We start from the raw sequence: 12,186 nt of genomic DNA on the forward strand, positions 1-12,186 counted from the left end.
AAAATATTGAACTGATTTATCCAAAACACATGTCAGAAACACAGATCAATACCAGCAGCGTTGACAAATTTACTTTTATTCTTTCATTTGAATCCATTCCAGAAACGTTAAGGACTACAACGCTATACAAACTGAACTCTCGCCTGTAGTTTTACACAAAAATTGCACAATATTTTCAGTATGATCAAAGTGCCACTTCGAGGCAGCACGTGAAACAGCAGTTGCTCTCTGCTGAGTGTCAAAGGTGGTCCAGTTTGGATGCATATTTTATTAGCGACTCATACCCAAAGTGAAGATATTAACAGCCATACAAAAGAAACAGGAATCTGATAGAAATAAATATTACAAGTCATTGTGGATTAAATACATATGTAGAATCATCACTAACAAGAGATCAATGCCAAAAAATAAAAACAAGGAAGTGTTGATAAAACGGCATACCAAACCTAATTAGATAAATCCAAAGCCAAGGAAGCCCTCTACAATTCAACTCCAAAAGGCATATATCTCCACATCTAATGTCTATTGTTGGATTTGAGAAAATCTACAAACACTATCAAAGAAGGTTTTAATCCATGTCAGCTATAGTCTTTAGGGAAAAAAAAATCTATCCAAATAAAAAGTAATAGAAAATGGAAGCCAAGGTAAAAATAATCCATCTCAATAGACGTGTGGGCAGAGGAGGAAGGACGGTAATGTGTTTGATGCAGTCATGTTATGCATTTGTGCTGGTTTCCATGGTGTGTAGGTGTGAGACTGCGTGACTGTGCAGGTCGTGTTGGGAGAACTGTGATCAAGTTTAAAATAAGCTCCTAGCTCACACTTCATGGGTGTGTAGTATACATGTCTACATCCAGCACTCCAAATAATGATTTACTTTGAAACAATCCTACAACCTTTTCCTCGTTTTATCCCAAAATGTTAAAAACAAAATAGTTTGAAGAAAACACCTAAATTAACTTCGGCCAATCAAATACAAAAGCGCTTATTGTGTTAACTGACAAATGCACACAACACATTCACATTGTGCTTATTAAGCTTAAAGCAATATTTACTTCTTTTTTCTTTTTTTAAAGATTCTCGCTCTTAGACAAATACATTGATTTGATGACTTTGACACACATCGTCTTTCAGTTTGGTTCAAAATCATCTTTACCCACAAACTATTCTCATTTTTCTTGTACTACCATCTCTGCTGAAATGACAGAAGGCTTAGTTCAAGCATAAATATGCAATGTTTCAATGCATGTGTGTTACAGTGCAAATATTCAATTTAAGTACAACTGAAGTGACTTTCAGAGCAGCCCGATGGGCTACCAGACTTCCATGATGGCGAGGATAACGGATGTAGTGTTCTCTTTCAGGCTGGGGGACAGTGGAGGGTGTAGTGAAGGATATGGGCGCAGAAAAACTGAATGTATTAGATAGAAACATTAGCAGGAACAGCCTCCTTCACTGGTAGGTTGCTCTGGTGGTTTCTCCAGCTTAATGTCAATCACTGAAAGGTTTAGGAGTTAAGAAACAACATTGAAAAGGAACTCTGAAATGCATTGGCATTGATTAAACGAACAAATAAATAAATTAATAGCTCTAGATTTCTGCTCAAGGAAAGACAGTCACACTTTTTTGGCACAATGGTCCAAAATGTCCCATTGGTGTTCAATTAGCCTGAGATGACCGTGATTGTAAATGCCAGCACGTTTTACATTATTTTCATGATCATTAAAGTAGTCAGTGACCACATGTGCTGTACAGGTAGAGGCCATTTTCACACTCCAGCAGTGGTATTGCCCAATTCACATGTATTGGTTTATGACACATTCACAATAAATTACAAAGGGACTCCCCTATAATGGAGCACTTGTTGATGGTGGGAAGGAAGAAACAGCTTAACAGAAAGAGATCTCTGGCAGAACCAGGCACCAAAAGGGTTGGGGTTTAAGTTTTAAAATAAAGTTCTTAGTTTCAAAAATGAACTTGTTAATTTTTAAAGACCCTCCCCCAACTAAATATTTTTCTATTTGCTGAGTCATTAAGCAAGACAATTTAAAACTAATACTGTTAACATATACTGCATTCTCTCTCTGCATGAGACAGAATGCAAAGCTGGTCTTCCACCAGAAAAGCTTCTAGTTGTTGGGCTGCTGGGGAGTTAAGAGCGCTATCCACCCACTGTACTGTGTATATGGCGTGCCAAAGTTGGAAAGTCTTTCAGCTCTACATGAACTTCTGTGGGTGTTAGCTGAAGTTTTTACCCTTTAATGGCAGGAATAAATTATCATCGTTCAGATATTTTACAAGATCAGATGCTTCAACTCAATGTGACGACTCATACTGGTCTCCATTTAACTGAGGTCAGTATTTCACCACTTATTGCTAGACAGAATATTAAAGTAATCTTAAATATTCTTATGGACACATGATGGCTTGTGCTATAGTTACATGGCAAACTTATCAAAGCTGAAGTCAGTAAACATCATAACAACATCTTTATAACTCAGTCTGAGTTCAGACTTAGGCACGTTTCTAGGAGCATGACTGACTAATGTGAATTCACTGTCTGCTCTGATCTGTATCAGGACAAACTTCAAAACCTTTCAAGTCTGTTTCATACCCTCCAAAAATAGACCATCAGTGCAGAGTGTCTTTGATATTATACTCATTAAAACAGGCATCCAGCTGAATCTCAATAGGTGTCCTCACTGGTAAAACAAATCTAGATCGACATGTGGGTTAAGCAACAATAGTGAGATGTCACAATTCTGCACTTGATTCTCCCTGTGGCCGTGCTTATCCATATGACAGACATAAGAGGGCAAAGAGACCTCTGACTCTGTTCTGTCATGTCAGATGCAGACACTGACATGTACACAAAAGGATACTGTCCTCTCTACTCTTGTCCTGTGTGGTGTCCATGCCAGGGAGGGCAGCTGCCACACGACGGAAAAGCTGGAGGGAAAGAGAACCACATGTATTCTTTCAGACAAGGAATATACTGAGGGCATGATAAAAAATACAAAATGAAATTGGCACAGCATGTTGTGTATAATCCTAATATTAACTGATCAAGCATAAGGTCCACTTGAAACTCACACAGAGAAAGACACCCAAGAGAGATTTATCAAATTTGATCTCAGTTTAGCAGCTTGTGTCTCTGACACTGTAAACCAATTTCTGTGCTGCATCAGTGATTTGAAAAGAGGATGGAGCTGAGCTTTAGTGACATCTTCCATTGACAAAGCTTGGAGGATTTTAAGCGATGAATGGATCCATTCATAAAATTCAAGAGAAATGTATGATGATGCTCAGCATCCCCTGCCCCCACCAAAGAGCGTCATGGAAGCAGACTTATGACATGCAGAGTTCACAGCAGCAGTAACACTATTGCTGTGGTGATCAGTGCTGTGCAGGTTGTTGATTTGCAAACTCTGGTCCCCATCTCTAAGACTTTGTGATAAAAGGTTGGCCAATACAAATCATTGCAGGGGGGAGAGAGCTTGAAAAACAATCAGTTCTCTTCCCTAGTGACCAGTGGAAACTGATGTTTAAAGCACACCTTTTCGCACACATGCGTGTGAAATAGAAGCCAATCAGAAGAGAGCACTATGAGAACACATACACATGTAGGTGCACACGCTCTACCTGTTTGACATTGTAGCCTGTCTTTGCACTTGTTTCAATAAACAGAACATTCATCTCTTTCGCTCTCTGTTCTCCCTCCTCTGTGGTTATCTGTCTGTGATGAGCCACCGCGAACAACACACAAACACCCACCAGGACACGCACATACCCCCACAAACATCAACACAGAGACAGGGGAAAAGAAACAGACACTGTGATTATGTTGAAGAGCATTAACAAGCCGTGCCCTTCCTGCTGCGGCTGCCACCACTGCCCAGCACCAAAGGTTTCCCAGTAAACTTCCTGGCAAAACAGGAAGAGAAGTGAAACTTCCAACATCTCAACCATAAATGTTTTATTCTCTGTGTTTGGCTGAAAAACAGGGTTTTGGAGATCCAAGGCATTGCTAGGCCAAGACGAGTAAAAAGATTGTAAATAAGCTTTTAGAGTAGCTTGCAGGTAACAGGGAAAAGCCATACACGAGACTGACACCCACACACTCTCATCACCTTTAGCAAGAAAGTGATGAATACTTGTTTTATTTAAAGAAATACGCACAAACAAGAGCAATTTAGACTAAGAAGCCCTTTTCAGACATGCACTCAATTCTGTTAGTCAGATGGCATCTAAACGCAGAGGTTACAAACGCACATCACTTCTCCACCTTTGAGTTGCTCAGCTCACTAAAAGACATGATTGTTGTGGATAATCCCCTAAACTATAATAATGTGAGGGGCGGAAAAAATAAAGTTTTGGCATGAGACATCAGCTTTCAGCTTTTTTCCATCGTCTCACTGCCAGAAATACTGCAGAAGCCACAAAGCCACTCCTTTGTTACATATGTTAAACAGGCTTTTTATTCCACGCTGGACAAAGTCCAGCATCTACACTGGTCCATAAAAATCACAACCCACAGTGTGAATTTAGTGGTTCACTTAGTGGTCATTTATAAGCTACTGTTTAGTAAAATTGGGGCAACCGTGGCTCAGGGGGTTGGGAAGCTCATCTGTAACCGGAAGGTTGCCGGTTGCCTGCTCTCTGTCCTGGTCGTTGTGTCCTTGGGCAAGACACTTTACCCTACCGCCTACTGGTGTTGGCCAGAGGGGCCGATGGCGCGATATGGCTGCCTCGCTTCTGTCGGTCTGCCCCAGGGCAGCTGTGGCTACAACTGTAGCTGCCCCCACCAGTGTGTGAATGTGAGAGCGAATGAATAGTGGAATCATAGAGCGCTTTGTGTGCCTAGAAAAGCGCTATATAAATGCAATCCATTATTATTATTATAAAATTGACCTAAGTGTTTATGGTTGCAATTGCAAATATACAGAATGTGGCGTAATAACCCCCCAGAATAATTTGGGACACTATATCCTACTAACTATAGTGTGAAATTTGGCGCATAGCACACAATAAAATCATGATATCTGTAGCTTGTTCTGTCAGAGTGGGGATGTTTGAAAGAAGCTTTGATGAGTATTAATGTAAAAGAAAAGCTCCATGTCCAAATAAGAAAATGCTGTCACTTTACCAGATCAAAAATTTTATGCAAGCCATGTCTGAAAAGGGGCAACTTCAGGAACCTAGTCTGACTTTTATTTTCAGTGGGAGACCTTTGGAGGTGAAACCCAGGAGGCAGCATCTACAGCACGGCGTCAGAGCACGGCTCACACACACTCTTACCTGCTTTACGTTGTAGCCCGCTTTCGCACTAGTCTCAATAAACATTACATTTAGTTCTTTGGCTTTCCGCTCACCCTCTTCAATAGATACTTGCCTGTGGTAGATAAAACGGTTAAAAGACTCACAGCAAGAGACAATACAAATTCAAAAAAAGGCTTAAAAACAAAAAACAAACAAAAAAACCCAAAACAGGACACTTTCAGATATAATGCATGAAAGAAAAAAAATTAGTGAGGCCACCAGTAACCAGTAACAATCAATAACTTCACTTCTATGCTCTTCATGGAGTGCCTACTTTAACAAAGGCAGAAGGAGGGAAACACAGATTACCTTTTATCGGCAAGGTCTGTCTTGTTTCCCACCAACATAATGATGACATCACTTCCTCTTTCTGTTCTCACGTCATCAATCCATTTTGTGGTTTGCTGGAAAGAGTTGACATCTGGAAGACAGATGGAGATAAAAGGCCTCAGGTGAGAAAACAGTGGTTAGTGACAGCAAGGCAATAAGCAAAGAGAGTTACAAGCTGTAAAATGTGCAACTTTTTTTTTTTTTTTTTTAATTAAAAAGAAAAATATGCTTCGGTCATACTAGTGTATTTAAATGGAATCAATGCATTCCTCAGCATCAACGATGTGAATAACCTAGGGCACTCCCAGTGGACAGGTGAGCCACATACTTGTAATGTCGTAAACTACGACTGCAGCTGCAGAGTCTCTGATGTAACTTGGGATGAGGCTACGAAATCGCTCTTGCCCCGCTGTGTCCCACAGCTGCAACCTAATCTGTGGGGGAGGAAGGGGAAGGGGATGGAAAGAAAAAAGAAAAGAAAAAAAAAAAGAAAGAAACAAAACGAGATGAAAATGAAACAAGAAAAACAAATAGACAAATGGGGTAAGTTTATGTGACAAAAAAATTAATAAAAGGAAATAAAGTTGGACTAATGGGAAAAGATAAAGAGAGAGAAAGGTGAGCACGTAGTGCATGCAGGCAGTGAATAAGCACCAGAGAGAGCTAGCTGTCTGGGCCTTTGGGAGGGAAGAAAGAAGTAATCACCCTTCACTTGTCATCAGCCCTCCTCTCTGGATCAAGTAAGGTGTTTAATTTCAAAACGGTGATGAGAAAGTAGATGGAAGGGTAGGAAGGAGAGGAAGAAAACTCGTGTTGAGGGAGGAAATGAACAGAGAAAAGGAGGATTGTCCAGGGGGATACAACACTCCTGATCACAGTAGCAACGTACAAATGCTGTCTCTGTGTGTGTTAGAAAGAGCATAATTCAGTGGCTAAAGAAAAGCAACTGGACAAGAAGAAGAAAAACAAAAACAGAGTTACTGGTTGTGCCAAAAATAAACTTACTGTTCTGTCTTCAAGATACATAGTTTTCGACAGGAAATCAATTCCTATTGTGGCCTGAAAAAAACAAAAAAATCAACCAAATATTCACAGTCATTTCCAAGGAGTATTGCTGTTGATATTGGGCATCATCAATGATTATTAAAGTTAAAAGTGGAGGTGTTAAGTCTCACTTGGTAGGTGTTGTCGAAGCTGTCGTACATGAACCTGGTGATCAATGAAGTCTTTCCCACTGCACAAACACAAACAAGAAACTCTTAAAGAGTGCAATGACCACACGATCACTTTGATTTTGGAGAAGAATTAGGTACATCTTTTCCCCTGGAAAAAAGAACTGCATTTATAACTGAATCTATTCTACATTTTCCCCCAATTAGAAGAAAATTTAAAAACTGAAAATGCTTTTTACACTTTCTGAGTACCCAAAGTCTTCAAACAGATTATTTTATCTGACCAACTGTCTAAAACCTAAACATATCTAATTTACAATAACATAAAGCTAGTCAGCCGCTTTTAACTGGTTCACTAATAATTTCAGCTGTAATCAAAATAATTATTACGGGGCTAAATAAAAACTACGCAGATCTCTGAAAGCTTGCAGAAATGAAATGTGTTTAAAGTTATTCAACCCGAAGCAGCTGCTGTGGCCCTTTTCCACAGATGATGACCACTAATAACAGAGTAAAGCAAGCAGCTTCATGTCACACAACTCCCACTGCCCTCTTGTCCACTAAGCGTGTAGTGCACAGCTGTTCAAAGTAATTCAGGAGTCAGAGGGTTGAGCAAAGCACAGAGAGAAAAAGGGCTGTAAGCAAAGTTTGCCATTTATGTCTGAACTCCCCCCACCCATGTATTCAGGGTGCTGATTTGATCCACAATGGAGGGTTTGTGTCCATATGTAATAAAAACTCTGTAATGTTGTTTAACACACAAAACTACGCTTTACAAACTTTGCAGCTGTAAAATGCTTCAATTTTTTCCTAATCTCATAGAAAAACATTTATGAACACCTTTAACACATCAGGGACAGTCACACAGTAGCTCTGAGTACTCGCACAGTGCTGCCAGTTCTCAGACTGTTTTTGCTGAGCTCGAGTTACATTATCAGTTACAATGTCCATCAAGGGATGGTGACAGGGCTACAGACAACACTGCTGTTTACAAGGCTTAAAGGAGCCACAGCTTATCACACACTGTCCGATAAACGCAGTGTGTCTGTCCCGTCTTGGTGGGACTTACAGGTCATATTACAGCAAAAACATTTATTACAGTTTTGTCAATAATGTCATCAAGTTTTGGCTTCCTTAATTCTTTCCTAGTTTCATTTATCACAGCAGCTTCTCAACTCACATCTTTTCCAAAGAGATCTGTATTATTTTATATGCAGTCTATGGCACAGTGCGACTGAAAGACAAGTTTTATATTTTGGGAAAAAGGTGTGCAGGGCCTCTTTCTACATTTGCATTTTTTAATGTTCTTGGGTATTTTTTATAATAAATATTTGTGCAATGTAATGGTTCTGACATTTCTTGTAAGTAATTTCTTCAGTTTAGATGTTTATTATGCATTTAGCTTCCTTTTTTTTATAAGTGATTGGGTTTGCTATTCTTCTCACATCACAGCAGGAGAAGCCATGACTTCTTTGTTTCTTTCTTGCTGGAAAAGAATGAATAAATAGTGCAAAATCTCATCTTGACAATAGCCCCTTTTTTGTCTTCCCTATTGTCCTTTGGTGGCTATCTGAGTTCACGTTTGATCCAAGTTTCTCTTTACCGAGAATTCCAACTTCATACTGTTTTAATAAAGCAACATGAAACAGCTAGTTCAAATATGTTGCAAGTAGATTCCAAAGAAAGAGACAACGCTGGACCAATAACCCAAATTCTACTTTAAACCCTAAAATCTGTGGACACCGCGGACGACACAACGAACAGCCACACAGCTTTACCTAAGACATGAAAAACAGCCCACACGAACCCTCTGTGTGGACACTGAAAGAGTCTAAATTAGTAGGGAGATCGCAGGAATGTTGCTTGGCAAGATAGGCCAATTTGGAAGTTGCTCCAGGGTCGAAATTATGAGTTTATGATCACTCAAGTATTATGAACATCTTCTAAACACAGCAGGGTATGCCTGAAGTTCACCTATCCTTCAATAACGAAGAGATACCAAAAAATAATGCTGGTGCTTCATAATTTAACATCCTGTTAAATGACACTTGGTAATTTCCGATGCCTCCGTTAATGATGTGTTATCACAGCCCGTCACACAACTGAAGTAAGAGTCCATTTTTACAGACATGACTCATTTTGAAGGAAATGAATCACCTTTTTAATCGGGCCAAGGCGAAGAAACTGTTCGTAACAAGTTACTGTGTCGTAATGCCATCACTGCCAAGTGTTAACGATACGTGGCTAACGTTAGCTAGCTAGCTGGTTGACGTTAATCACCCACCAAACTCTGGTGTTAGCTAAATGTCCAACAGAGCAAAAAGGTAAATCCTACATCCCACAACATTTAAAATTACCAGCAGACTTACCGCTCTGTTCACCGAGAAAGACCAGTTTAAATTTTCTTAAAGGGTTTCCGAAGTCTCCGGCCGAAGACATGACTGAATCAAACCTTGACGTTACTTTTCGGGAGCTTCCTAGCTAGTTAGCTAATGCTAACTAACCAGTTGTTGTCAGTTATCAAATATCCAGAGGCAGCGAAAATGAACAGCCCCACTCGTGGCTGACTTGAGCAAATTTTGTGCTCAAAGCGTATTCCTTCAAAGTCCAAGTCAATATTAAGCACCGCACTAACTACTAGGGCCAAGTTAGCGTTACTCTTCTACTCTGTCAATTACACCCAACCAACGAGCCACCTCGGGCCGCTCTTCTTCAGAGACAACTTTATGGATAGATGTGTCTTCTTGGCATGTTGATGTGCTGCCCTCTGCTGGTGGAGCAAAAAAAAAAAAACACAATGAAAAACCAGACTGCTCCTTTGGCAGAGCAACGCACTGACACATTTGATTCAGTAGATTTTATTTTTATTTTATTTCACAAAGTTGGAAGCATTATGAGGGGGAAAAATACCGTGCTAAGGACAGAGAAGAACAGAAGGAAAAGGCACGGTGTGGCTTTTTTAAAGCCCACTAGAGGGGGCACTTTCATCACAGGTAAGATTTCACTACTAAGCAACTTTAATGGGAATCCCAATAATGTTTAAAGATTAGACGGTGACTTTTACCGATGGTTAAATTACATGGAAAGATTTTTTTTAACATCCATCCATCCATCCATCCATCCATCCATCCATTCATTCATTCGCTTATCCTGTTCAGGGTCGCGGAGGTGGGAGGGGGGGGCTATCCCAGCTGTCTCAGGGCAAGAGGCAGGGTACACCCTGGACAGGTCGCCAGTCTGTCGCAGGGCTAACACAGACACACAGCCAACCATTCGCACTAACATTCACACCTATGGGCAATTTAAAGTTTCCAGTTAACCTATCCCCACTAACTGCATGTCTTTGGACTGTGGGAGGAAGCCGGAGTACCTGGAGAGAACCCACGCAAACACGGGGTCAGCACTTATGATGAAATCCCTCAGAAGCAGAAGATTAAGGAAGAAAACAGCCACTAATACATTAATATTTCTATTAAAAACAGTCCCCAGTAGTGAGTAAAATTTTCTTTAGAATTTCTTTCTTTGTTACTCAGAGTTTTTAGGTAAACTTTATTTCATTTTTTTTCAATGTAGAATAAACGTTGTTTAAAGAAACTGTGTAACACTCCTATATAGCATTCGACAGTGTTAATTAGTCCTGTTGGTGCTGAAAGAATAGCATTCTTTTTGTTCAGCCTATTTTTAAACCTCACTGCAATGTGCACATGTTCAGCCTTATATTCCCTCTATTAATGCCAGGTTTTGCTGGCAACCATGTAGCATCAAGCCAACTGGCATTAAGAGTCCTTGTGAAGGAAATTAAATCACAGTTGAGGGTAGCAGTTTGTAGCTGTGAAAGTGGATGTCTGACTTGTTAGTTCTATTATGTCAGACACTTTTTAAAAATTGGTTTCAGGCTGTGATGTTTACAGGACCCTGTGTAGCTTTTATTGGATTACTCATGACCTTCAGCTCATCAGACAGCTGCTGTCCTGAAGGATGAAGCCCCGAGGCAACATACAAGGTGGTTTACTTACTCCACCCAAGGACAGATAAGATAAGATAAGATAAGATAAGACTTTATTGATCCCACGGCAGGGAAATTTGTGCGTTACCTCAGCTCAGGTACAGATAGCAGAAGAAAAATCTAAAAATCTAAATAAAATACAAACAAATATAATATAAGTAAAATAATACACTATACACAACGGTAGCATACACAGCATGTGATTATGGATAGAGGGATGTATGAATGACTACCTGTCTACCTGTTTAATTCTGTTAGTGTTTTAATAAATTCTATAAATGACCCACTCTCATATACAGCATGTATGAACAGTACACCTCTGCTTTTTTACCTGCAGTCATTTAAATACCAAATCAAGATACTTATAATCTCCCACTGACTGATAACCACATTTGGTCTCAATATTTTGTCATTCCAGCATCCTTGTTGTTAGGGTAATTTAATTCTTACATAATTCCTATTAAAGATACATGTGCTGTGTAAGGGCATGTATTATTTGTGTGGACATGTCCATCCTGATGAGATAAAGATGAGCTGAAACAGAAAATAAACTAAAATGTCAGAACCCTACAGATGCAAGTGTTTTCTTCAACTATTAATTAACCAGAGGAAACTGGCTTCACCCTACTGTTCACTAGCCTGGATTACATTTACATTTTAGGGGTTTTAAGTATAAAAGGCAATGCATTATTAGTGTATGGGTACAGTATGTGAGTTCATGCCTGCTTGAGCCAGCTGTTCTAAGTCACTGAAGAGAAGACACACCTGCGCCCCGCTCTCATTCATGTGCCATGCAGCTCTGAAGTCTCTTTGCAGAGCAGCTGACGGTCTGATGCCAGCCCTTCAGCTGCTCTGGTTGCGACCCACGCCTCATTAAACTTGAGCCATCAACTTGAGCCGGCTGCCTCTCCCCTCCCTCTTTTCTCTCCCCTTAACAGCACTCCTACGCCACATGTCCTTGGTCAGGGAAAGACCCCAAATTCCCGCCCCTCCCACTGAAGATGCTGAATTAACAAATTCTCCATTGCTCCCGGTCTCCCTCACTCAGTCATTCTCCATCTCTCACGCATAAGCATACAGAGGGATGCGGCACGTGTGTTTCCACGCGCACAGCAAGACGGATTGCGCTGTAGACCTCTGTAGAGGTTGTGCATTTTGAATGTGCTCACGTCACTGCCTTTTGCTCATTTGTGAAAGATCCATCAGCACCATGAATTTGAGGAGGTGCTATCAAATTTCCCCCGAAGCTCCTCAAAGTTACGCACCTTATTCTGCAAGAAATGAGCTGTCAGCTTGAAAAGCGTGTAATCCAAAATCAAAGGAGCATGACTAAAAGGAAGCATGGTGCAAAAGAATCGA

General features: G+C 40.3%; 1 protein-coding gene across 2 annotated transcripts; it reads right to left on the reverse strand.

Moving 5' to 3' along the window:
- Positions 1 to 60: 60 nt before the first annotated feature.
- rab6a (RAB6A, member RAS oncogene family) lies at positions 61 to 9,553 on the reverse strand. Of its 2 annotated transcripts, none has more exons than XM_084941942.1 (8): positions 9,191 to 9,553; positions 6,825 to 6,883; positions 6,655 to 6,708; positions 5,978 to 6,083; positions 5,629 to 5,740; positions 3,643 to 3,736; positions 2,883 to 2,949; positions 61 to 1,498 (listed from the first exon to the last, which is right to left on the reverse strand). In XM_084941942.1, the coding sequence occupies exons 1-8, from the start codon at positions 9,258 to 9,260 to the stop codon at positions 1,434 to 1,436; spliced, it is 627 nt and encodes a 208-aa protein (XP_084798068.1). In that variant the 5' UTR covers positions 9,261 to 9,553; the 3' UTR covers positions 61 to 1,433. The 2 variants fall into 2 exon arrangements, with proteins under 2 accessions (XP_084798068.1, XP_084798070.1); XM_084941944.1 differs by lacking the exon at positions 3,643 to 3,736 and adding an exon at positions 5,299 to 5,392.
- Positions 9,554 to 12,186: the final 2,633 nt, after the last annotated feature.

Source organism: Perissodus microlepis, chromosome 10 (genome assembly GCF_051167445.1).
Source record: "Perissodus microlepis isolate ML-2025 ecotype Zambia chromosome 10, ASM5116744v1, whole genome shotgun sequence".
NCBI classification, from domain to species: Eukaryota; Metazoa; Chordata; class Actinopteri; order Cichliformes; family Cichlidae; genus Perissodus; species Perissodus microlepis.

Excerpts from the sequence above, each read along its gene's own strand:
- rab6a (XM_084941942.1), bottom strand. The coding sequence starts at position 9,260 with ATGTCTTCGGCCGGAGACTTCGGAAACCCTTTAAGAAAATTTAAACTG. Across the intron at positions 6,884-9,190 it reads CTTTCTCGGTGAACAGAGCG|TGGGAAAGACTTCATTGATC; the intron begins GTAAGTCTGCTG and ends GTGTTTGTGCAG. Across the intron at positions 1,499-2,882 it reads GGACAAGAGTAGAGAGGACA|TGATTGACATTAAGCTGGAG; the intron begins GTATCCTTTTGT and ends TAAACCTTTCAG.